The 27,158-nt window shown below is 39.1% G+C and overlaps 1 protein-coding gene across 8 annotated transcripts; it reads right to left on the bottom strand.

The window, feature by feature from the left end:
* Nucleotides 1–1,437: 1,437 nt before the first annotated feature.
* DGKE (diacylglycerol kinase epsilon) lies at nt 1,438–26,372 on the bottom strand. Of its 8 annotated transcripts, none has more exons than XM_022552532.3 (13): nt 26,180–26,372; nt 25,161–25,637; nt 17,605–17,764; nt 15,718–15,837; nt 13,493–13,636; nt 13,091–13,248; nt 12,662–12,713; nt 11,457–11,570; nt 10,340–10,411; nt 7,541–7,668; nt 7,214–7,325; nt 6,655–6,830; nt 1,438–4,981 (listed from the first exon to the last, which is right to left on the bottom strand). In XM_022552532.3, the coding sequence occupies exons 2-13, from the start codon at nt 25,613–25,615 to the stop codon at nt 4,936–4,938; spliced, it is 1,737 nt and encodes a 578-aa protein (XP_022408240.1). In that variant the 5' UTR covers nt 25,616–25,637; nt 26,180–26,372; the 3' UTR covers nt 1,438–4,935. The 8 variants fall into 8 exon arrangements, with proteins under 8 accessions (XP_022408240.1, XP_022408246.1, XP_022408242.1 ...); XM_022552538.3 differs by having other exon boundaries at nt 25,161–25,387; nt 26,180–26,368; XM_022552534.3 differs by lacking the exon at nt 26,180–26,372 and adding an exon at nt 25,902–26,108.
* Between the last annotated feature and the right edge of the window lie 786 nt (nt 26,373–27,158).

The raw sequence follows: 27,158 nt of genomic DNA, 5'->3' as shown, positions 1-27,158 counted from the left end.
GAATTCCTTCCATGTATGTGATCAGTTTCCTTGTTGAAGGCTGTATCATAAACCCTAGCATTCCTAGTGTCCAGCACAATGATATATCTGCCTATATTCAACTTCTTTTTATACTGTTGGTGGTGGTTGTGTTGATGATGAAAAAGCAGCAGGGATGAGGACCCGGGATTAACATCCAGCCCTGAGTTACCAATCTGTGAAATGGAGTTCATAATGTCTACCTCACAAAATTGTAGATTATAATCAGATAAAAGTAAATAAAACATCTAGCATAATACCCAAGTGCCCAAGCTGTAATTTAAGAAGTAAAAACATGGGGTGTTCCCTGGTAGTCCAGTGGTTAGGGCTCAGCACTTTCACTGCCGTGGCCTGGTTTCAATCCCTGGCTGGGGAACTAAGCAAAGGGTGTGGCACGGCCAAAACGGAAAAAAAAAAAAAAAAAAAAAGAAGTCAAAACATGGAACTGTCAGGGGCTATTTAGTTAATAGCCTTCTTGGGAACTTCTGTAGATATCACCGCCAAACGTGATAACTCATGTTTAAAATTATGATCAAGAAAGGGTGCATTATGCTTGGCATTGTCTGTTTAAAAAAAAAAAACAGGCAAATGAGCAGTGAATTTTAAGTTATTTCAAAAAAAAATTGTAAAAACACAATTCTAACATGACAGAATGAAGCTGGACTGCACTTTTTCCTCTCATGAAATGAATAAAAATGTTATTTGCCACAAAACGTCATATGAAATCCAGATCACAGCTGTTAAACCATAAAGCTTTATAAAAATTCAAATGGAAGGAAGTGCAAATTTCTGCCAAGTATAAGATGCCTTCACTTTTCCCTCCCATTACAATCATCATATAAGCCTGTGGGAGGCTACAGGTAATTAGTTGCCAACCCGTATTTTAAAATTAGGTTTCATATAAAAAGCCCACAGTTCTACCTTTCCCAGAAAGATGAGCTCTGTGCTCCTGGACCTGCTTCCCTGCGGTCAGGTGCTCTAGTTTGCCCAGTTCCACCACCCCCACCTTCGTCTCCTGCCTCTCTCCTCTAAGCACCTGAGTCTGCAACCTCTCCATTGGCATGGCTCCCACTTTTATAAAGAACTGGGGGGCTCAAGCAGAACAAATAACTTGCCTAATGTTAAACAGTGGTAGAGGATGGGTTTGCAGCCTAGATATTTCAAATAAATTCTCTTCTCTTTCCACTGTAACAGCTGAAAATGAGATGAATGCACCTCATTTATTTGACTTCCTTTACTGGTACTCTGCCACAAGCCAGTTGCTAAGTATGTATATTTTCCTCTCCGTCCAAACGTATCTGACCCAGAACTTGCCACACATTGTAATTTCTGTTCTGCTGTAGGCCAAGGACCATCTTCTGTGAAAGTAACTCAAAGCCGTCTTCTCGTTGTTGTGTCAAAAAAAGCAACACAGGATCATGCTTTTCAAGTGCTGCACTTTAATTTTATTAAAAAACGAGCAAACATCATCAATGTATCAAATGCTTTAATTCACATTTCTCTGTCTGTAGGCATTGACCACAATACAGACCCAACACAACAAAAGCAGTTAACACAGGGTAATTAGTGATAGGGACATAGTACTGAGGCCAAGGGGGGAGAAAGTACATGAGGCCAGCTGGCTGCTCGAGCGGACCCGTCACAAGCGTCCTTGACACTGTGGGTTCACAGAGCCGATCCAGTCAGTCCGCCTGCAGGTGATCAGGGCCAAGGATCTGGCTGCTCTAAACTTGCACAAAACAGAACTAAAACCAGAGCGCCGATTTATGTGCTGGGCTCATTCAAGCTGATCAAATTTGAGAAGAAGACTGCTGGCAGAGCCCAGAACTGGAGTAATGAGAACAAAAGTTCTTATGAGCCACTGTCACCCAAGTACACAAAGCACCCTTCCTTACTCTAGGAATTTGCTCAGATAGCCCAATCTTCTCATCCAATCAGGTTGTCCCTTTGCCTGGACAACATTAGAGGAACAAGGAAAGCAATCTAACTTTCCAGCTCTCTTTTCCACATTCCGAGTCAGTCATCAAAAAGTACCACGTGATGGTGATTTCCTATAGTTTATCTTGTAAGGCGCATTCTGCTTTGACACTTCCCTTTATCGGTGAGGTAGCTCAGGACATCTTTGCAGAGACTGAAGTGTCCTAGGTCTACTATCAGCAGTACACTTAAATTTATAGCTTCTAGGTGACTTAGTTTCTGCAGACATTTCTGTAGGTGACTAACCTCAATCATTTAAGTTTTGTGAACTTCTGTATTAGAGGGTGACAGTTTTTGATTCTTTCTCCAGAACCTTAGAATGCACCTTTTTGAGACCTGTGAGCCTCATGCACTGACTGCACAGTCAGGGCCATGGGGGTAAATGTGTGTGTGTGTGTGTGTGTGTGTGTGTGTGTGTACTTACATAACTAAAATTAAATACACAGACCATTTCTATACTTTACTAAAATTAGAAGTACAAGGAACAGAGGCTAAGTCAGTGCTTTACTATTCAACAAAATGCCTTCAAAATTTGTGAAATAGCCATATTCCAAGTGGCCATATTCCAGGCAGCAACTGAGACATCCAAAATATTCTTTTTACAAAAAAACAAGAGGTTTCTGAATATGTAAAAATCAGTAGAAAATTAACCAGGTGACAGAGTCATTATAGTGGCTTCCAAACTCTTTGAAAGAAAATAGTGGAAACTATTTTTTTAAAAAAAGGAAGTGTTTTATGTACTGAAATCTGATCTGAAGCAGCACCCCGGCGTGGGGAGAAAGCAGAAGCCCCGGTGGGCTCCACTCCACCGGCCCCGAAGCACTGCTTGTCCTCCAAGACTCCATGGATCATAGCCCAGAACCTATAGTTCCACAGAAAAACCTAAGGCTACCAATTTTTATGTAACAGAGTTTATCAATTTGGATAGGATACGAACCAATTTTTCATAGAGTTCCTTTAGAAGATAGATTTGGGGGGAAGAAAGCAGTTAGTGGAGTGAAGGAAAAACACATTTAAGAACATCCAATTAATTCAAAATTTCTGCATAGTATCTAGCCGGCAAAAGCCCTGGGTGAACACAGGAGGTATAGACGAGTAACTTTAAAATTTCAGTGCGCATCAGAAGCATGTGTGGTGCCTGTTAATGAAACCAGAGATGCCGAGGTCCCACCTCCAGAGACCCCAATTCCTCAAGTCAAGGGCTGGTTGCTGGGCTTAGGCAGCCACACTGTCAACCAGTTCCTGAGGTGATTCTGATGCTGCGGAAAGACTGCAGGGTATACTTGGAGAAACAGGAGATAAGCCTTCAAGGGAAAATTTGAGAAAGGCAGGGGCATACTTCTAGAAAGCAAAACCAAAACCACCTCTTCAGTCTTGTTGCTGAGAACACGCCTTCATTCAGATTGGGATAGAGTAGCAACACTATTTTTTCTTTTTACATTTCTAGATGTTTAAAGTAAATCTACCTATGTTCCATTGTCCCAAATTAGGTAGAATATTTTAAAAGTGTGAATATAAAGTGCTGGCTCTTGTTTCAGTGTTATCATTTTGAGGGGAAAAAAGCTTACAAATTACGTATTCAGATCCACAGGAATCTGTAAATTAACACCACCTTTAAAGTTTCCTAAGTCAGCGCAAATTTAAAATTCCATAATATACATTAAATACAACTTTACTTGGTATTACAAATGCACACTATTTTTCTTTTGACATACTGCTAGTATTCATTCTTACAGCACAAAAGAACTGTTTACAATTTCTGAGTCACGGTATATTTTCCAACTCTAAGTAGACAAACATATACTACATGTTTTTTGACACACACTAAAAAAATAATAATTTTGACTATAAAATTTTATAAACATTAGCTACATCAAGGGGTCATGGCTAATTGTTGCAGAAAACCTAAAACACATTTAAGATCATGTAATCTTACCATTAGACAACTTGTATTTTAAAACACAAGTCAGTTTGATTTCTATTAAATATAACAAAGCACTGACAATTATCTCCATCTACTTATGGGATCCCTAAGAGCTGCCAGGTATTCAGTATTTAAGTTACGTAGTTTGCGAGGAGTTAGGAATGCATTAGAACAGTAAAAGATGAGAGAAATCTGAAAACAGACATGAAGACATGCTTTACTACACTTCTTCCTGAGAATTTAGAAGTTACTTTTTTCTTCTTCTTTTTTTTTTTTAATCAAGACAGTTTAAAATGGAACAGAAAAATCCTGTGGCAAATGATGTTTTGTAAAGTGTGGAATCCCTGGTAATGTCAACAAGTGCTACTCTAAAATATAACTTGCAAACGTGAGTCTTATAAATTGTACTTATTTAAAACAAGGCACATGCCTACACATTTATTTGAAGTGCTGAGTAAATGTGCCCCAAAAGCTAGCGAATTTTTAAGAAATCAGATGAAGTAGGTTTTATGACATGGCGCTCTGAAACAGCTTTCCTAAGCAAAACTGAAGTCCGAATGAGTGAGCACAGCAACAGGTGAACTTTGTGAAGGGTCAAAGCAGGGAAAACCTTCACTGGATTATGAAAACTGAAAAAATTTGTTTTTAAATAAATGAGGGTGTTGTATATAAATCTGTTCTAAATCAAATGTAACATTATAGTTACAGCTTTAAAAATTAAAAAAAATGATAAGTTATTTTGATTATTTTAATTCTGATATCCCATATTAAATATTTACTTTGATTCTATAATTAGCACTATGAATTATAGATAAAATATAGCCTAAAGCAAAGTGAATTTAACAGTATATTTGTAAAATGTTCTATCTGTAACAATTTTGACCATGAATTAAACAATGAAGCTCATTATACTCAAAACATGATCAGCCCCTTGAAAGAAAATCTACAAACTCTCCCACCACCGCAATAGGTAACCTACCATGAATGGTATATGGATAAGGTGAAAACAGCTCTGCTCACAAAATCTTAAGAATACTAGAATTCAGCTGCTCCCACTGAGACCTGGAAGAGGTTAATTTAAGCAAAATAAAAGCATTCTAATGTAATGTATTGACTACTGTATATACTACTTAGTTGTTCCTTCAAAACATGGCCTGGGCCTGAAGGTGACTGAAATTTAAGCTTCTGGCAATTCATAATCGATGACAGATTCATAATAGCCCCTTAAGGGGAGCTAACGGTGTTGGGGGGATACATTCCAATCCTTCAGAGATTAATGTCATAAAAGACCACCAAGCCCACAAATGGGCCATTTGTCCTAAAACACCAGGCTGGAGGCCCCGTGGGGCGGCCCCACGGCAGGACCTGAGGGAGTAGGTTGGGGAGCAGCAGAGGGGCACCCTCGGCATATTTCTGAAGAATGAGAATATCTACATAATATATCTGTCACGAGAATTAAATTATGGGTTTCAACTATTACTTAGGCTACACTTCTGATTGTGAGTAGCAGAATTTATGTGATCAATGTAACTTATTAAATAAAGCAATATATTGTAAACACTAAACACAGGTATACGACAATGAAGAAAATAAATAAGTAAAAAAATATATATCTCTCATTTTAAAATAAATATGATATAAACATTTTAGCAGAGGATTCCATATCCACTTCCCCAAGGGGAAAATCTGTTAAGTACTTTGGATATAAAAGACTACTATATTTCAAAATACTACCAGACCACTAAATTTTTAAAACTTATCAATTAACACTGAACAATTTTGGGCAGTTAATCTGACTGGTAAATTTTCTTTAGTACATTTTTTTGAATTGTTGACACTGTCTTTTAATCAAAAGAGAAGTCGGTGAACCATCCGGCTTTAAACCTGTAACTTTCTTTTTCTTTCCTTTTTTTGGCCACTCCCCCTGCAACGGAAGCGTGGAGTCTTAACCACTGGACCACAAGGGAAGTTCCAAAACCTGTAACTTCCAATCCAAAGTGCTCTGATTGTTAATTTTGCAATTCACCTAGGTGGTTCTCTTTTGCCTACACTGGGATAAAACAAGATGCTGAATTTCAGCTCAACTTGGTCATTAACAGAGTTAACCAAACAACATTAAGGGGTCTGAAAATGTTCCTAAAATAAAATTTAAAATAAAAAATCTGAGTGTTGTCTTTCTTTTACATGTCTCCTTTTGGGGTTTCCTGGAAACAGATCTTTATGGATCCACCTGGTGCTGGGCTGTAGGAAATCTTAAGAGGCATGCTGCAGGGAGGATGTCCAGCATGAACCATGCCAATTTGACACCAACTATCTCCTTTCAAAAATGCAAGTAATTTTTAAAACGTTATGGTGTCACCACAGTAAAAATTAAGATGGAAATGATTTTCCCACCCACATCTTGTTGCGTGTATGTGTCCATCAACTGTGTGGCTCAAGAATAGGGAACGAGTGCACACTTCAGTGAGCCAACTCTCAAACACAGGGCCTTCAGGGAATGTCCTGGGACTTTTAGTTAGTGCTACATGATCAAAGAGTTTGCTGAAAAAAGACCGGGCATTTGGAAGCAACCGGAACTCTGGCTGTTTTTGGAATGCTATTTACATAAATGTATACCCATTACACTACTGATGAAATGAAGACTAAACCAGCTGACAGAGTTCTATTTTGGATGAATGTGTATCTACTCGTCTGTGAGGATTCTACACTAAGTTCTCTTTTCCTCCTCCACCTACTCAGTTTCCTTTGTGTCCTCTGGATCTGAAGTACTAGAGATGTCGTCATCTGTTTGTTCTCCAGAGAAATATAACATCAGCGCGTGTGTCTTGTGGGTTATGGTGACAGTGCAGGGCCCCTGGGCCCATGGCTCCCCATCTACCTGCATCGGCATCATCGAGCACTTCAAGATCAGCTAGAATTAGGGACAAATAACGAGAAAACAGTCAGCCCCCAAAAAGCTCAGAAAAATCTTCCTTAATAACATCCCAAGTCCCTTAACCCTCTTTCTCAGGGACATTTATTAGCATTTCATTCTTAGAAAATTAATCTGAATATATCTTTATTCCTCAGTTGTTTAAGGGATTCTTTTTCACTGAACACTTCATTTCTTCAGCTGGATTGAGGGTCATATTTCCTGTCTCTCCCCATTCTACTCACCCCTGGTGGAGGGTGACCAACAGCATGGGCTGTAAACCACATACTGGTTTAAGGCAAGGTATAGCATGTATATTTACTTCTACACATCAATGGCTTAGAAATGGACAAGTTAGTCCATTGTAGCAATATTTCACCTACCCGCACTGTATGTGCTTGTCCTATTCGAAAAGGATTTGCCAGTTTCACTTGAATCTGAGCACAGTGGAAAGACCCATATACTCCAACAACTTCCAGTAAACCATCATCATGCCTAAAATTGGACAAAGGAAATATGGATTATGTGATGCAATAAAATAAAATCAGCCCCAATAGGACAATTACTTTTTAACATAGGTGGACCAACAACTTATTAAGTATTGATATTAACAAGGTATACAATAAAGAAAATCTGTGGGAAATATGTTAAAAGTCTACAAAGAACAACAGAAACCAGTGACATAAAAAACCACTTGCAAATGTACATACCTGGCTAGAGGGTAAGTCTCATCTCCCATCCCTTCCCACAGTCTGCAGCCACCGCCCCAGTAGCCAATGTTCAGAACGATAATACCTTCCAAATTCGGCAGTTCTACTCGCTCACCGTCCAGCTCTAGCTTTAAAGAAATACAAGGAGTAAGTTACTTCAGGGTATGCTACTGCCAGACATAGTCACTTAGAATTCCCATCCATTTTCATACACATAAGATGTGACAGCTGGTAGGAAGACTGCTTCCTACTCCTCACTCCAGGTAACCTGGCCTTTCTCACCTGTTCAATGTTTACTGTAATAAATGAATTATAACAAATGAAATTTTCTAAAACCAAGGTCATCAAAGAAATCCTTTTTTGTTGAATCCCCTTATATTTTCAGGTTGTATCTAACTTGCTGTTTTAATAGCACCTCACACTGTTGACCCCTTCCTCTTTTCCTGAATTATTCTCCTCCTTTGCTTTCTGGGAACCAGACTACTTCTCTGGACGTTCCTCCTCAGTCACTGCTCCCAACCTCACGTTGAAGGCATTCCACATAGCTATGTACTGGGCTCCTTTCTCTTCTCTCCATACTCTGGATTGAAATCTGAGTCACTTCCATCTTGCTAATTGCCATCTCTGTGCTGATGGCTCTATTTTGCTTGTCCAGGAAAGTGAACTGGGCTAGATCTATAAATCTAACTGCCCACAAAACACTGCCAACTGACTGTGGCACCTCATCTACTTTCCCAAGAAAGAGTAGCACTCCCCCGCCCCCAATGCCGCAGCCTAACCAGAAACCTGGGAACTAGCTTTGACTTCTGTGCCTTTACCCTCCATACCAATTAATCACTAAAAACAACTGATGCTGCTTCTTCTAAGTATCCATCCTTCTCCATCATTCCTGACAGTACCCTAGTCGAGCAGCCCATCGTTTCTCTAGCTTTACTGTCCTCTTATTCATCTCTCAAAGATTGGTTATATTGACACTTATCGCCTTATTACATCCCTTCAATGGCTTGACTCAGTGCTCATGATGAAATCCAAGTTCCTTAACAAGTCACAGGTTCCTCTGTGATCTTGGCCTCTGTCCATCTCTCCAGCCTCAGCTCTCTTATCCCTTTCTCTCCCGCAAGCTATGGTCCAGCTTGAACACACTCAAATATGTCACGTTCTCTCTTGTCTCTGGGCCTCCACACATGCTGTTCTAAGCCTAGAATAATTTTCACCTCTCTTCACTTAGCTAAGTTTTATTTAATTTGCAGACGGCAGCTTGTCACTTCTTCCAGAAAGACTTCCTTGTCAGTCACTTTCCCTAGACAGTTTCCAGTCCCTGGGTTATGTACTGCTCTTATCTATTCCTCTAAGACCGCATATTTTCCTTATCAGATCACTTCTCATGCCATATTGCAATATGATTTAAATGTCTTTCTTCTCTCCAGACCGTAAACTTAGTGAGACCGAGGGATTTATCACTGTACAGCTAGTACCTAGAACAGTGCCTGGCATTTTGTAGGTGGTTTCACAAATAATTTTTGTATAAATAAACTATTAGACCAAAAAAAAAAAAAAGTGCTACCTTGTATGCTTCACTCTACCCCTGCTATCAAAGCCCAGGAAAAAGGAAATATGACAAAGCAGAAGGCAACATTGTTTATGGCAACCCTCGCCATCCCTCCTGTGCCGTGAGCTCAGCGTCTACTTCACCGCAGCAGCTTCCTTGGTGAGTATACAGTCAGGCTCCTCCCTCTTGGCTCTTTTTTCACTCTTTCCCTAAGTTTTTTATTGTTTGGCTCTTCCCTTCTTACTTTTTTTTTTTTTTGGCTGAGCTATGGTATGTGACATCTTGGTTCCCCAACCAGGGATCAAACCCACGCCCACTGCAGTGGAAGTGTGGAGTCTTAACCACTGGACTGCGGAGGAAGTCCCCCTTTTTACTTATTTTAGTAGTTCTAGGTTTCTCTGTATTAATGTCTTTGCCATTGCTATTAACCATTACAGATTCTTTTCTGAAGCAAGCAAGGAATACATATAAAACTTTGCCATATCGTGATGTCAGGGGTGCTGTAGCAATAAGCAATCATGAATATCCTATCTTTATTGCTCATACATTTCTATTTTGCTTTAGTATGTAAGAGAGACACATCACAACCATAATAGGAGTTAAACTTTGGGCTTAAACTTCCTCTGAGTACATGATGAGTTAGGCACTGTGTCAGAGAACTCACATGGACGCTGTTCAGAGTCTGTCTACGTAACAGACTGGAGTTACATAATCCCGGGTTCAAATCCTGGTTACCTATATCCTTGGGCACTTTGTGAATGTGGGCAAGTTATTTAATTTCAAATAGTTTTCTGCGAGATGGGAATATAATAGTACCTGCCTTACAGGTTGTAGTGAGAATTCAGTGGGAAAATGTGTATAAAGCACTTAGTAAAGTGTCTGGTACACAATAAATACTCCCTATGTGTTAGCAAAATATGTTAATAGAAAGTTCAGCATTTTCGTTAAAAAAAAGTTCATAATCCAGAAACCACCTAAAAGTTTAAAAGCTTACATATATACACTACCAAACGTAAGGTAGATAGCTAGTGGGAAGCAGCCGCATAGCACAGGGAGATCAGCTCGGTGCTTTGTGACCACCTGGATGGGTGGGATAGGGAGGGTGGGAGGGAGGGAGACGCAAGAGGGAAGAGATATGGGAACATATGTATATATATACCTGATTTTACTTTGTTATAAAGCTGAAACTAACACACCACTGTAAAGCACTTATACTCCAATAAAGATGTAAAAAAAAAAAAAAGGCTTACCTCAACTTTTTTATTCAAATCTTTACATTCTTGCACTAAACAATCTTTGGTTCCATAAAATAAGTAAACAGCCTATGAGAAATGGACAGAAAATATGATATTAAAGCAATCTAACAAGCCCTGTAAGCAAGAAAAAGACACTGAACCAATGCTCCCTGATGTGATGGTTGAGTCATGTATCCAGAGAATGGACTAGATACAGATGGAAGAAGGGGCACCATTACTTCTGAGTTTAATTAGCCCATTTTTTCAGGGGAATGTAGGATGGGGTGGTTTGTGCTTAAATGCTGTATTCTCCCAGTTTATCCAAAAAGGTACACCTTATAAAGAAATACTGTGTTAAAATTAGAAAATTCCACCTTTTCCTAGTACTTCAGATTACTTAATGAAAGTAACACAGGTAAGTCTAGCAAACATTTTATAATCACTTTTGAATACAGAAAGGTTGATGGAAGCACTGAGATGTTAATTAGCAACTGTATAAACAGCAATTCTTATTGCCTTAGTAACTATATTAATAAAAGAGAGCTATTTGTAAATTTGAAATACCTGTAAAACAGAACCAGGAACAAAACTGTTTCGTATCTATTTTTTGCATCCTATTGCTCAATCACCAAAAGTCATTAAAAAGATTCCAAGACAAAACTTCCACCAAAGGAATCAATTGTACTAGAAACCAGAGATGATCTCAGTTAAAAGTGCGGTAAACAAACTGCTCCTTTTCTTACCTCATCTGCCTTTTAGAGTCTTTTCAGGCCAATGGAATCTAGTTTTCCATGAATGACTTCACCAAAAATTTATCCTGCCTAAATTTATTTCCAATTCTACTTGCCATTTAAGTAAGATAAGCTCTCATATATTCCATTTAGTTGCCATCTAAGCGAAATACGCTGTAAAACATCCCAACTCTTGAGTTAAAAAAATTTTGTCATGGTTATGAAATACTTTAATACATTTAAGGATCTAATTTGACAGTCTCACATAAAACAGAACAGGTAAATGTTTCCGTAAGTTAGTTCTATCTCAATCTAGTTGAAAGAGTGCTAGATATAATTGAACTATTGATTTTTACTGTACCTTAGGTGATAAGCAGGAAAGGTTATTTTATCCAACACACCTTATTAAGAATTCTGCTAGAAAACAGAGATGGTGCCTTCTCACGATGAGCGTGAAAATTGAGGGCCATAAGAGCATCAGGTCCAACAGAAAAATAGTTGTTCATTGTGAATTCCTGTGGAAAAGGATAAAAATAAGCAACAGATTATGCTTCCATCCAAGCCTGTGTTATATAATAAATATGTAAATCTTAGTCTTTGTGTTCTTTATGAAAATTAAGTACTTTCTGCATTCACTTTTTGCGTAGAGTTATTTTATGCTATCCAGTGAAGTTTCCAGAGATAAAGCTTCAGTTCAAAGGCTGATCCTATAAGATATAAATTTCACTTTCCATTTCTGGTTAATATGCTACATCTAAATGGCTCTACTTTGCACCCAGGCTTTCCACTCCTGTGTTCCCATTACATTTGCTTTTTACTTCCATTGCAACTCTCAGGCTCTCAGCTTTTTCAGTCTCAATCAGGCTATTGGTCCCCGCTTAACTTATCTTACTTCCCAATCCAGCCTGGATCCCCTCAACCTAGCTGCACTTAATCTTCTTCCTGAGCAATAAGCTTGCATTTCTGACTTCTTGTTCAGTGGGCCACAGACTCAAGGGTGACATGCCCAAAATCTTAACGCATTTTCTTCCCATTCAAACCTGAAACTCTATTTTTCTTATCTTGGTTAATGTCACTTCTATACATCCCGTCATAAAAACTAGACATCTGGCAGTAATGTTTTTTCTCGCTTCCCCTAATAGCAATCAGCTGCCAAGTCTTGATCAATTCCACCTCTAAAACGTCTCTGAATTGTCCTCATCCTAAGATTCCCTTTTTTTGGGTCATAGTGCAGGTTTCTAAGCTATTTTCACACTATCTCCAGGGTATCTTTTTAAAAATACAGATCTGCTATCTCTGTATTATTTGCTATTTACTAACCACGATGTGCACCCTCTCGTCTCTATTTCCTCTACCTGGGAAGCCTTTTGTTCCTTTCTCTGTTGATCTAAATTGTATTTAAATTTTAAGGACCAACTCCCAGGTCACTTCCCCTGAAATATTTCCAGCCTGATCTACCAGGGCGGAACCAGGCACACCCCCAGCCTATTTCATAACCAGCTCCCTAGAGATAAGGAACTGTCGCTGTGTCCCACCACAGCACCACAACGGAAGCACTCCATCATGCTTGTTGAGACCACTCGAAACTGCAGCCCTAAAAACGTACCTTGAGTTTTCTTAAGTTGTAGTATCCTTTATTTGTTACTTGAACTTTCCATCTAAAACAGAAGTTAAAAAAAGAATCAGTAATTATTACCAAATTAACTGCCAATTAACTATAATTATTACCAATCAACTCTGGACACCTGGTAGACGAGGTTGTTCTATTAAAATAGCATTTGGAGAAATAAGCACATTTAAGTGAGTATGTAAGTTTTGAAATGAGTACTCAGCCTAATTTATGACTTCAGTCCTTACATAACAACAAAATATACAGCAACAAAATAAAACACCAGTATCCATGTATAAGTACAACTAACATAGTTTTTTACATTTAAATTACATTTAACTTTATAACTATACAAGTTTTCATTTATAATCCAAACAATATTCCCAAAGCTCAAGAAATCTACTTCTGGGGGGAAGTATAACTTACCTATCTAGTTTAACTCCATCTGCTTCCATCACGTTTCTTAAGACTTGTGCAACTGGGATTTCTCCCGCATAGCCTGTACCCCAACCCAAGGTATTAGATAGATCGTTGCCTGTTCCCAGAGGCAAGACTGCAACTTGTGGAATGTATTTCTCTTGTCCCTACAATATAGAAGATATATTTTTGATTTTTCTCTTCAGACTATTTGTAGGGTAATAGTATTTGGTAAAATTTAAAGCCAAAGCAATAAAGATACAAATATAATAGTAACTGCTCAATCACAATATTTAAAATTGGCAATGTCTTCTAATATTCATCTGCATAATAAAAAATATAAGCACAAATACTGTATAGTTATCTTAGAAGTGCTTCTGCGAAAGGCAAGCAGGTCTTAAAGATGGATACCTTAATCTTCATTTCATCAACTGCATCCAGGACCCAGCCCACAGTCCCATCCCCTCCACAAACAAGGACTCGAGCTGAGTAACAGGGAAGAAGAGTACAAAGTTGCAGTGCTTTGACAGGGGGAGTTTTAGTAACATCAAAAACCTAGACGTGAAAGAAAAGGAAAAAATTATTTTATCCAACACTGTCATCCATCTGTGAGGATAATTTCCTTCTAGATGAGTACATAGATATGCATAAATAACAATACTGGCTACGATGCGTTTATCTTTAACAATATGCCAGGCACTATGCCAGACTATATTCACTGTGGATCATCCCAATGCTGACCCTACAAAGCACGAGTAAACCTCATTCTACTGTCCAGGAAATGGAGGCACAGGAAGGTTAAATAACTTGCCTACGCTTCCTCTGATAATTAGGTGCTGACATACAAATTCAATCCTGTAGTTTATCCACTATACAATCTTGCCTCTTTGCTGTTCACATAAAACCAGGCTGTGCTAAGTTCACCTTTAACTAGTGCTTCATATTTTATACTGGATTCAAAAACTCCATTACTAGTGCAAGTTAGTACCAATTTCTGGAAAACAATTCTGAAATATGCATAAAATGACATAAAGGTGAAAGGATCCTTGATACCTATAATTCTGTAAATGATCTAGGAAAATATTTCAAAAGGTGAAAATGCCCTGTGTGTAAAGATATTTAGTCTGGCATTATTTATAATGGCACAACCTTAGAGAGAAACTTGACCTCCAACAGCAGGAGACTGGATATAGGTATATCCATTTGATTATTTCTTAGTCATTTCATACATAATTATGAGGACTATGTTGCAACATGGAAAAATATACTTTTAGGTAAAGAAAACAGAATGTAAACTTCTACCTAGATTATTGTTACAAAATGCTAATATGTGAATGCACAGACAATTCATGGAAAGAACATGGACAACTGAAAACAACTGATGTATTTGTGTGGAGATAATGCAGGTGATTTTCTTTCCTTTTAAAATTTTATTCATTTATTTATTTTGGCTGCGCCACGTGACTTGCAGGATCTTAGTTCCCTGAACAGGGATTGAACCCCAAGCCACGGCAGTGAAAGTGCCGAGTCCTAACCAATGGACAGCCAGGGAACTCCCCTTTCTCTTTCCTTTTAAAATTATTTTTGTATTTCCTTAAGTTGTGTAATGTTGAAAGGGAAAATTACAAATTAGAAAGAAAAGTTACTGCATTTATGATTGTTGCACAATGAGTTGTTTAGTTTTTCAAAATAGAAGCCGCTAGCATGTCAGCTCAATCTTAATGGTCTGAGTCTTTTACTCTTACATTCAAAAATGTTGGTGTGCAATTACTCCCAATTTCCAGCAATCACTGTTTTACTCTCTGTTTCTATAGATTTACCCTTTCTGAACATGTCATATAAATGGAATCATACAATATGGGTCCCTTGCATTGGGCTTCTTTCACTCAGCGTGTTTTTGAGGGTCATTTATTGTAGTATGTATGTATGTATCAGTAGTTCCTTTTTATCACTGAATATTCCATTCATATGGGTATATCACATTTTGTTTTATCCAGCCACCGACTGATGGACAGTGGGGTATTTTCACTTTTTGGCTATTATGAATTATGGTGCTATGAACATTTGCATAAAAGTGTTTGTGGGATATATGTTTTTGTTTCCCTTGGGTAGATTCCTAGAAGTTCTAGGGGGTACGGTAAATTTATGTTTGACTTTCTTGTTTTAAAAAAATATCTATTTATTTATTTGGCTGCGCTGGGTCTTAGCTGTGGCACGTGGGATCTTCGTTGCCACAGGCAGGATCTTCATTGCGGCATTGTTGGATCTTTAGTTGCGGTGTGTGGGATCTTTCAGCTGTGGCATGTGGGATCTAGTTCCCTGACCAGGGATCGAACCTGGGCCCCCTACACTGGGAGCACAGAGCCTTAGCCACTGGACCACCAGGGAAGTCCCTGTTTGACTTTTTAAGAAATTGTCCAAGTGTTTTCTAAAGTTGCTGCAGCATTTTACATCCCCACCATGAGAACCCCTCTTTCCCCACATATGTGAATGGCTCAATACTTTCATAATTATTATTCTTCCCTACAATCAGATTATTACTGGCTTCAAGCATTAACAACCATTACAATTTAGGGAAAATGTGAAACTAAAAATGAAAAGATTAATACAGAAAGGAAGGTTTTCTCTTTGGTTACCTGTACGGGACTTAGGAGGATCCTGAATTCTCCCAGCAGTCCTTCTCCCATATTAGTTCCACTACGAGAGTTGGCCAGGATTATTAATGGAGTCCACTGCTTTCCAAGCTTAGATGCTAGCTAAAAAAATTAATGTGAGTGAAAAGACCTTAATATCTCAAAGACAGTGAGCAATAAGTTTTTTCATTTCTTAATAACAACAGTGCTGTAAATTTGCTGAGAGAAAAACAACTATCCCAATCGATACAATATAAAAATCAAAGAATTCTAAGAATGGAAAAGTTCCTTAGAAATGAACTAATTTCTGCTTAATATATAATTCTCTTCTACATTATTCTAGATAAGTCATCCAGTATATACTTGGATACTCATGTAAGAAGGAATTCACTAACAAGGCAGCCCATTCCACTACTAAATCAAATTATTAGAAAGTTCTGACTTAAATTGAGTTAAAAATCTGTCTTTCAATAACTTTAATTGTTCTACTTTTTTTTTTTTTTTTGCGGTACGTGGGCCTCTCCCGTTGCGGAGCACAGGCTCCGGACGCGCAGGCTCAGCGGCCATGGCTCACGGGCCCAGCTGCTCCGCGGCATGTGGGATCCTCCTGGACCTGGGCACGAACCCGTGTCCCCCGCATCAGCAGGGGGACTCTCAACCACTGCACCACCAGGGAAGCCCCATTGTTCTACTTTTGATTCCTGAGGCAAGGAATAATTTCATTTGTTCTTCCATATAACTGTTGTGTTCAAACACCTGAAGCATTATATTGTTTATTAGTCTTGTCTCCCAGGCAACACGTTTCAACCCTTCTTAGAATGGACATTGATCTTCTCTGCTCTCTTAACCCTGACTGTCCTTTTCTGGATGAATTCTAATTTTCAAGCTTTTTTTTTTAATGGGATATTCAGAAATAGATTCAAGAATCCAGAACTGTACAAAGCCCAAAGTCAAATGAAATTAATGTTTCTCTAATCTAACCACTTCTTTCCTCTCCCCTTCTCCTTGTGGATATAACATTAATGAAGATGTTCCACGGTTTTACTTAGTGATTCTCATCCCCTATGATCTCAGATTGAATTCAGATACATAAGCATTGTCCATTTAAAAAAAAGTATCACAGCAACATTAAACATGTTTTAAATTTTAACATCCCTCTTTCTTTTGCAGGAATATTGACAAAGATGACATTTAAGATATAAAATCCGAACTTGGAAAAAACACAATTTAGTTTTAGAATGAAATCGTTTAACTACTTTGGGACATTCAAGCAGGAAATAAATGCAGATTTTACAGTTTTTCCTTCAGAACTACATGAAGACTGAAAGATGTTTGTACCAATTTTCATACACATACATACTGCCAAGTATTGTCAACAGCTTTAATGCTCACCATTATCTGTGGGAGCATCTAACGTGCAACATAAACTTATCTCCAGGCCCCTACGTGAGGTTCCAAACGAAAAAATTCTTTTAGAACAACGTGTGAGGAAAATCTGTTTTCTTTTCACTGACAATAATCATGAATCCCAAATCCGACTGTTCATCAGAATCATCTGAGGACTTAAAACAAAATACAGATTCCTGGGACTTACCCTAGATCTACTAAATCAAACATGGTGATGGAGGTGGGCTCAGAAATCTGTATTTTTAAAAAGCTCCTCAAGTGATGTGGACTCAGTAATTTAGGATCCACTAATATAACATATTCCAATTTCCCTTTAGACCTGAAAGAACTCAAGCGCCAAAATTTGTGGCACATCTTTAGCAAGTGGGTAGGGTATTGTGGCTTACCATAATGATTCTTCTCACACACACAGTTGTGTCTCATACACTGACTTAAATAACTTTTTGGAAATCAGTTACATAAGGAAAAGTAAACTCTGATTACCACTGCATAATCTGTTTTTTTGTCTTTACGCATCTGATTAATGGCGGTTAAATAACTTGGTGGAATGATGAGGTTTTTGAATTCTCCAAAGTCACACTGTTCGTTCTTTAAGCTATTTTTCATACACTCATCGTGTACTGTTTTCTGACACCAAATGCACCTGAGGGAAGGAAAAAACAAAGACAATAATTAACTTTAAACCACAATCTTACTCATCTGCAAACCAATCATTTTTGTCAAAAAAAAAACTGAAATAGTAATTTCATCACCAATGAAAAAATCTGGCAAGTAAAAAATTTATAATTGTATCTGCACAGTGAAAATAGAGCAATAAACTTTTTTTTAATGCCCTTTTTTTTTGGGGGGGGGCCATGCGGCATGTGGGATCTTAGTTCCCTGACCAGGGATCAAAACCGTGCCCCCTGCAGTAGAAGTGCAGAGTCATAACCACTGGACTACCAGGGAAGTCCCTAGAACAATAAACTTTGAGCATACTTGACAGTTTAATCTAACAGTGGTTCTTAAAGTGCAGTCTGGGGAAGATCCTTTCAGGGTGTCTCTGAGGTTAAAATCATTTTAATAATAATATGTTATTTCACCTTCATTCTATCCAAAGTATACGGTGGAGTTTTCCGGAAGCTATATGATATGTGCTAAATCAACAGACTGAATGCAGAAGTAGATAGGAGGCGCTAGCTGACTTCCACACCAAAGAAATGTACCAAAAGAGTAAAACGATGCCAATCTTCTCACTAAATTTTCACAAAAATATTTTGTTACCATTATTGTTATTTTTAAAATGAATATTTAAACAATTTCTCAGTTTTAATTTACAACGTGGTAAATATTAGTAGATATAATCCACATAAACAAAGCTGGTCTAGAACAATGGTTTTGTGTACTATCGATTTGTGCTTTGGCTGGAATAGGTTCATGAGGCCTAAAGGCCTTCAGCTTAAATGCCCCATGGGCCTGGGTCCTTAAAAGAGTTCCTCAGGGTCCAGTGTGAAAACCTCCTGATTTATAACCATCTGTAAACACTTTAGCAAATATAGTAAAATAGTCAACTTCTTATTGGCAATTAATATGAAACTAATCTATATGTTTGCATCTGAAGTACAGACAGATGTTTATGTTCAAATTTGCCTCTACATTTGAATGCATGCATGAAACAAGCAGAGAATAGTGCTGGCAAAGGTCCTGGGTTTCTATTATTAATCTACTAAGTATTTAATCCACTCACAGATAAGGCAAATCTGACTGTACAGACAAAAAGAGGTCAACAGAAAACAATGGTTATAAGTAAGTAAATAAATTAAAAATAAAAAGAGGATAAAAACTCTTTCACCCCAAGGTCAACTCTCTTGGACTTCTATTTTAAAGTTTTTTTTCACCTGGATGTTCAGTTTTATCAAGTAATTACTGCTATTAACTCAAGAATCCTATTTACTGCCCAAATTACAATTATCTGCAAGGATAACCTTGTTAACACTTGCTTTCAACCTAAGCTTGAGAAACGACGACAGACTGCTAACGCAGCCAAAGTATACCACCTCCACCTACTGCTCTACTGTTAACTTTAAACTAGTATATTATTACTGAAAATAACCTGAAAGGAAACCCACTGAATTATTTCACAATGGTTTCCTCTGGGAAGAAAAATGGGACCGAGGGATGAGAAGAACATTCTCTTTTTACTCTATGTTCTTTGGTATTGCTTGAGTTTCTAAACACCAGTATGTATTCATGAACTACTTGTATAAATTTTTAAAACTGTATTTTAGATGATATTGGCTTATGCTTTAGAATTTAGAAAATACAGAAAGACATAAAAGTCATCCAGAGATAGTTACTCTTAACTTTTTGATGTATTTATTCTCAGTTTTACAGTCCCTATATATTTATTTTTCAGGTTAGGGATATGATGTATTTTTATATATATATCTGGACAGTACTTTTCTTTGGAAATTGTATCATGAATTCTGTCCTATGCCATTAAGTATTTTTTAAAAAACATGGTTTGTTAAGAATATGAATATCATATCACATGGATATATCATAATTTTTTGTGAATTGATTCATGGTCTATATTCATCTTTTACTAGGTTTTAATAACTGCATGTACTTTTAATTTATATAGGATATCAACTTCTTTTCTGTCATAGTTATTGCAATCATTTCAGTTTTCTCTTAAATTTACCTTTTAATGTACTTTAGTTTATTTTTTGCTAGACAGATCTGTATTTCCCTTTGTGGTTTATTTAAATGCTTTCATGCTCTGAAGTCCTTTACCTTTCCAAATTAGATATTTGCCTATAGCTATTCCCCCCCCACACTTGTTTTCATATTTATGCCTTTAATTCAGTGCTTCTTAACCTTCTGGGGCTACAGATTCCACTGAGAATCTCATGGAAATGTCAGGCTTCCTGGAACCTTATCCATCTATGAACTAAGAACTCCTGCTTCAATCCATCTGGAGTTTATTTTGGTATAGAGTGTGATATGAAGAGTCAACTTTTATTTCCTCAAAGAGCACATGTCCTAGCATGATTTATAAAGTAATCTTTTCTATCCCACTGATTTGTGACACCTTTATCATTTAATAAGTTCTCATAAATTTCAGAAAAGACTCTTAACCAAGGTGATGGCTATTATCAGCCTTTGCTCTGTAAAGGCAAAGCCAAAATACTTACTCCTTATTCAGCTTTATATTTTTCCTGAGAAATACCACAATCAAAATTGAGACCTGTTCTCGATATACATTTTGTAATTGCTATTTTATTTGACCTAGATTTCAAACCTGATGGGAAAATAAGACATTACTAATAATGTCTTGATACTTTAGTTTTAGCAGTCATGTCTTTGAGTGATTGCTTATGATCTTTATTCTTTCCCCAACTTTTTATTTTGAAAAATTTTAAACCCACATAGAAGTCAAAAGAATAGCAAAATGAATACCCTTAAACCAACCCTTAACTCTGATTCTTAAGTAACAATTTCTCCCACATTTTCTTTCTCTCTTTCAAAATAAACTCATATTTTGCTGAATCATTTGAAAGTAAATTATGGACATTATGAGATTTCACCTTTCAATACTTCAGCAAGTGTTTCCAAAACACAATGATAGTCTCCTTGCTTTTATACACACACACACACACACACACACACACATATATTTAATTTTTATTGGAGTATAGTGGATTTACAATGTTGTGTTAGTTTCAGGTGTACAGCAAAGTGAATCAGTTATACATATATCCACTCTTTTTTAGATTCTTTTCCCATATAGGCCATTACAGAGTAGTACTGAGTGGAGTTCCCTGTGCTATACAGTAGGTTCTTATTAGTTCCTTGCTTTTAAAAGTGTTTTTGCGTGAAAAAAATTTTTTTTACAGGAACACAGGTAAGCCCACCACCTATATTCCAACATTAATATATTAACTGTAATTGCTTTGTTTCATTTCTAGCTATCCATTAATCTATCTTATTTTTGGTGCATTAAAAATAAATCGCAGACATTAGAATATCTCTTAAACACCTCGGCAAGCAGGCATATCATTACCTTGAGTTCAGTATTTGTTTATAGGTTTTTTTCTTTCAATGTAAAATTTATATACGATGAAATGTACAAATATGTACATCTGCTGAGTTTTGACAAGTAAACATAATTATGTAACTTATCCTTATGAAGACACAGAACACTACCCTATGTGCCATTCTTGTGCAGGAATATGACTGTTTTATTAAAAAAAAAAAGTCTTCTCTAAAGTTACCTGTTCACAATAGCTCTCTTCTTTAGTATGCTGGAAGAGGCAACAGAACTATATGTGAAGCTGAGATGGTCATCTATGAAATTCACACTAGAATGGGGTTGGCAAACTACAAATACGTCTGCCTCCTAATTTTGTGAATAAGTTTTACTGGAATATAGCTACGCCATTCATTTATGTACTGTCTGTTGCTAGTTTTGTACTATGATGGACGGTAGAGTGAAGTAATTATAACAGACCATATGGTCTGCAAAGCCTGAAATACTTAGTTTGGCTCTTTATAGAAAAAGTATGCTCACCTCTCTCCAGAAGATAATCTGGTATCCTTTCATTGTTTCAGATAATTAATGAAATGAATAAACATTAGAATCCAGAATCATAAAGTTTAAGATCAAAGCCTAGAGTAAAGCTGCCAATGTAATTACCTTCCAAGAGTCAGAAGCCTGTTTTATTAATCACTGTGTGTGTGTGTGTGTGTGTGTGTGTGTGTGTGTGTGTGGAGGGGGGTGTAATGAAGAAAAGGCCTTATAAATAAAAGGTTTTTTAATAAATAAAAAAGTGTTTTATAAAGGTTTTTATAAATAAAAATACAATATAAACCAAAAAGTTTTCTTAATGAGAGACAGAACACTATAAGGAACAAAGGTTTACTCAATAAACGTAATGAATACTTAAAAATAGAACCTGATTTCCTATTTTAGTCAGAATAGAGGTTAGAAGAAACAAAAGAAGTGTGGGGAGCAGTGATAAGATGATACTAGGTGCAGACATACCCTGCCGTGGTTGGGGCAGAGGCAGGAAAACACAGAAAAGAAAGAAGCCTACAGGGAAAATAGGATCCAGCACAGTGCCTGGCACAAAATATATGCTTAATATGTGAAAACTAATAATGACAGTGAGTATAAATTAAAAGTCCTTTGTCACTTATTCTGTAGCCTTTAAAATCAGTTACCACCTGTCATATGGCCCTTCAAAAATGCTACCTTGTTGAACAGTCTTCACAGTTCACTTGAAATCTTAGACTTCCCAAGAATGTGACGCAGACACAGAAGGAGCCCTCCCCAGGGCTGGATAAAATCCAGAGAGGGACAGTCTGGTCTGTGTTTAAAGGTTGTAAATATTTATTCTGTTCCTTTTTCCAAAATATCTCATTCCTACAGAAGGTCACAGCAGACTGTAATCCTCATAAAATTATCTGCTAAAATAAATCAGAATATTATAAAATACATACTACTTCAGGACACTGTGCTCTCTTCTCCTGGGAATAATAAACACTTCCTAAATTATACAGGAACCATTTTTACCATAGGTGAGGAGTTCCAGCATGCTGGGAACAGACTGCTCAGTAACCAGTAAGAACAAGCTAAGGCAGAAAAGGAAACCTATCACTGCCATGTTCACTGTGCTCAAAGGAGGGAACACAAAATTAAGGACAGAGGCTCATGTTTAAGAAGTACATAAATATAGCAGTGGTTCTTAAACTTTAGAATTATCTGCAGGGCCTGTTAGGCAAAGATTGTTGGTTGCCAGCCCAAGTTTCTGATTCAGTGTGTCTGGGCTGCGGCTAACACTGCCAGGAAAAATAGAAGATGCTCAGTTAAATGTGAATTACAGATAAACAACAAACAATTTTTGGTCTAAGTATGTCTCAAATATTGTAAACATTTTATTTTGTATTAAATACAAATATTTTATTTAATTTTGTGTGCTAAATCTAAATCTGTGTTAGAATTTGCATTTGTAACAAGTTTCCAAGTGATACTGATGCTGCTGGTCTGGGGACCTTACTCTGAGAACTACTGAGATACAGGATATGATGTCATCATTAAGAAGGAAAAATTGGGGGCAGGAGTGAGTAGATTAGGGAAGTGTTCCTGGAGTAAAGGGCACAAGATGAGTCATTAGGATGCCTAGAAGGACTTCCTTGGTGGTCCAGTGGTTAAGACTCTGCACTCCCAATGCAGGGGGCCAGGGTTCGACCCCTGGTCAGGGAACTAGATCCTGCATGCCGCAACTAAAAGTTCCCGCATGCTGCAACTAAGACACGGCGCAGCCAAATAAATTAAAAAAAAAAAAAAATCTTTGAAGGATGCCTAGAAGCTAGCCAGGAGGAGGATACTTAAGCCTTGAGGAAAAAAAGGGTAGTATGAAAAGGGTATTTAAAGGAAACCACAACCAGCCTGATGTTGCTGGTGCATAAAGTTTAATGCAGATGGTGGTAGATAAGACTAGACAGGCAGGCAGGGTCCAGGGAGCACGAGGACCTTGTATACCACGTTAAGCACTTGGAGTTAACACTGAAAGACCATCACTTTAAGTGATGGGGGTAATCGAAGGGTTTTAAACAGAGCAGAAACCCCAATCAGATATGCATTTCTACAAAGATCATTTGGTTGGAGAATCAGAGCATGATTATTTGTTAAGGAGTATATGAAATGCAGTTAAGATATTTATAGAAGCCGTTTTAATCTAATTCTGCACAGACACAAAGAAGGGAAGGAAATAAAACAATATTCAATTCATGCCTTCTTTCCAACTAATCCCAATTCTCCAAGACTGAAGCTTAACTAGGGAGACAATTATGAAATTTTTTAAAAGCTCTAGCTCTCACTGATGCCAAAAAGACATCTAAATTTGAAAGATATCAAGTAAAAATGGTTATAAATCTCTGTAGTTGTTTAAAGTATATATTTTGGTAACCTTTAAAGTCTAAATCTTAAGTATGAAATTATTTAAAATAAGATTTAAAAATAACTGTTGATATAACAATGCTCATGCTAATTAAAAAAAGGATTTTTAAATAAAATAAACAAAATATAATCAAAAAAGTAACTTACTATCTCATGCCAGCTTTCTATTTCTGTTCTTAAATATGTTTAGGGACTTTTCAACTTGTCAGAAACAAAACCCATCACAATGAAGATGTCCAGACTTAAGGCAGAGAAGAGGCTAGGGGTTAGTATTCCTAACCCTGTACTGGGGGTTAGAAATCCGGGATGCCAGTTCTACTTTACCACTGAGTAAATTTCTCTGAACTATCAAATTCTCTCAAATGTAAAATGAGTTAGAACAGATAATCTGCAAAGCAGCATCCCCTTTTATTACCAACCTCTAACATGAGGAAAGGACATCTTCACCTATCTTCAGACAATATTTAAGAACACAAATGTGTTGTCCAGTGTGTATTTAAAAGCGATTAAAATATTCTTGGATTAATCAGTCACTTGTCTAAGATGCTACAGGTCCTGAAAGACCATCTGGCAAAAGGAGTGTTCTTTTGGAGTGTATTTCACTATAGCACCGAATATAGATTAGAAAAGATACTTAAAGTGCTGCTCTGGAGTGACACTTGTTTTCATTGTACATTCATAACACAACACCCAGGATGAATCAGTTTTGAGACTCCAGGGAAAAGTTAATTTGTTCATACTTCATTTTTTCTCATGCAAAATGGAGCTAAACAATAGAAACAAAAGCTAAAATATAACATACAGTGGCCATAAAGTATGTGGCACTTAGAGACCTCTGGATGAAAGTTAAGAGCCAAGTTTTATTACCCAAAAGGGCAAGTTGGCTAAGGAGTGTAGGCTAGATGAATCAACGAGGCAAATGACTATTGCAAAGCTGCCTCACTGTATATAATACCAGGGCTATTTATTAGCTTGTGTCCTCTAAGTGGGCAGTTGAGGCCATTTGTGGAGATCAAAGCAGGCTGCTACGCCCACTCTTTGAAATCCTGACTCCCTCCAAGCATTGTGGGACAATCAGTACCCACGAAGGCCGTACCTGTAATCGCAGAGCTTGGGCTGACTGCCGCATTGCTGCTTGCAAACCACACAGTAACTGCACAGGGGCACGTTGCCCCGGATCCAGTGGTGGTGCATGGCGTCCAGGGCCTTGCTGTCATTCTTGAGCATGATCTCCTTGCAGTGAAAGCGCTTGTCGGCCTTCTTGAGGCAGCCCTCGTCCACGCGCAGCCCGCAGCAGTCGCAGAAGGCGCCCTGCAGGATGTGCTGCGCGCACACGCAGCAGTAGGTGGGATGGCTGAACAGGTCCGTGTCGCGCCACCCATGCTTGCTCTTGCGGAAGATGTCCCTGCGGTGCAGCTGCCGGCGCGACCGCTGGAGGCTGCACCAGAAGGTGATGAACACGGGCAGCAGCACCGAGCACAGCGTCCACAGGACCAGGTGCCCGTCCGCAAACAGGCCCTCGTAAGGCGCCGGCTGCTTCTCCCCTTCCATCTTCCCCAAGGTCTATTTCTAACTAGGAGAGACACGGGCGGGTCCACCTCGGGCTCGCTATCCCCGTCCCGCCCTCCTTCCTGCCTTTCAGGGGATCCCAAAAGCGCCGTCGGCCCAGGTGGCTCCGCTCTCTCCAAGGAGGGGCACGCGCGCCGTCTTCCCCGCGGCCCGACCCCAGTGCCTCCGGGTCGCCGCGCCGCGGACCTGCGGCGCCGAGGGGGCGGCGCCCCGGGCTGTCACGCTCCGTCCCCTCCCTCCTCCTTGGGCCCGGCCACCGCCTCCTCACCTCGTCCGGCACGGGGAAAGGCGCAATCACAATGTACAGGCTGCCCCCACGGCAAGGCCGGTGCGGCGCCTACTTTTTGGGCGCGACGGCGCGGGTGGGCCGCACGGAGCCTGCTAGCGCCCGTAACCATTAGCCCACACCCAGCAAACATACGCGTACTGCAGCTCCTGGGCCCGCGCGGCCTCCCTCAGGCCCGCCCCCGCCCACCGCGCGGCCCCGCCCCTCTCGCGAGGCCTCGGGGGCCAGGGCCCCGGCCCCACCCGCCCCTCCGGCCCTACCTAGCCTGGGGCGGTGGCGCGGCTCCCGGGGCCAGGTTTCGGGCCTTCCTCGCACCCTCGCGCCACCAGGAGGCCTGCGGGGGCGTGCGGACGCCACTGGAGCTGCCCGGGTCCCCTGGAGCCGCGGGCGAGGGCGGGGCCTGCGGCTAGAGGTCGGCGGCTGGACTGAGTGTAATGTGCGACCGGAAGGCCGAGAGGCCTGCGGCGGCAGGGCCTTGGGGAGGGGGAGGAGGAGGAGCTTGATGGGAAGGGCGGCCCCCCCGTGGGCGTGGCTTAGGGAGAACAGTGGGCGGAGTAACAATTAGGTGGGGGCGTTAGAGAGGATGGATGGTTGAGTCTTCTGAGTCCGTAATCAGCGAGAGTTCTAGCCTGAATGATTTACACAGTATAAATTAACCTTTTCTGTGACTTCCAGCCTCACTGGTGGAGGTGGGAGCTGGCGCAGTTTTGAAAGTTGTAAGGGAGAAAACTGGCAGTTTTGAGAGTGTTATGTTCCGATAGAACAGGACAATCCAAGTAAAAAATTGGTAGCTGTCACCTGCGCTCCCGCTAGTTACTTATTAAACAGAAAGCTGAGGGCTTACTATGTGCCAAGCACTGTGCGAAGAGCCCCAGCTCTCCCAGAGTGCCAGGACTGTTGAAACATGCCTAACAAGAAGGATTTATTAGCCCTGTTTGTAATGGCTTACTGCACCCCAGCTTCAGTCTCTGCACTTACCACGCGCCATGCTAAATTTATCATCCCCATTTTACAGATGAGGAAAACAGAGGTACATGATTGTTGTCACAAACCCAATGTTGGGGCTGAGATCACTTTGTTTTAACTTCGTCATCGAAGTTGCTTCAATCTAAACCATCAAAGAGAGAATTTCTCTTATTTTGTTACTTCTCTGAGAAACTGTGCCCTGGACTGTCTTGCTAAAAAGCAGATTCTTATTTCCTTTTTCAGGGATGAGGACTGAGAGTCTTCATTTCTAAT

The sequence above is a fragment of the Delphinapterus leucas genome, chromosome 19, assembly GCF_059928025.1.
Source record: "Delphinapterus leucas isolate spDelLeu-1000000601 "Yukka" chromosome 19, BTC_Dleu_Yukka2, whole genome shotgun sequence".
In the NCBI taxonomy this organism is placed as follows: Eukaryota; Metazoa; Chordata; class Mammalia; order Artiodactyla; family Monodontidae; genus Delphinapterus; species Delphinapterus leucas.
Note: the sequence above shows the minus strand (reverse complement) of the source record. Positions and strands in the feature narration are given on the sequence as shown.

Excerpts from the sequence above, each read along its gene's own strand:
- DGKE (XM_022552532.3), bottom strand. The coding sequence starts at position 25,615 with ATGGAAGGGGAGAAGCAGCCGGCGCCTTACGAGGGCCTGTTTGCGGAC. Across the intron at positions 12,714-13,090 it reads GATGGAGTTAAACTAGATAG|ATGGAAAGTTCAAGTAACAA; the intron begins GTAAGTTATACT and ends CTTCTGTTTTAG. Across the intron at positions 11,571-12,661 it reads ACAACTTAAGAAAACTCAAG|GAATTCACAATGAACAACTA; the intron begins GTACGTTTTTAG and ends CCTTTTCCACAG.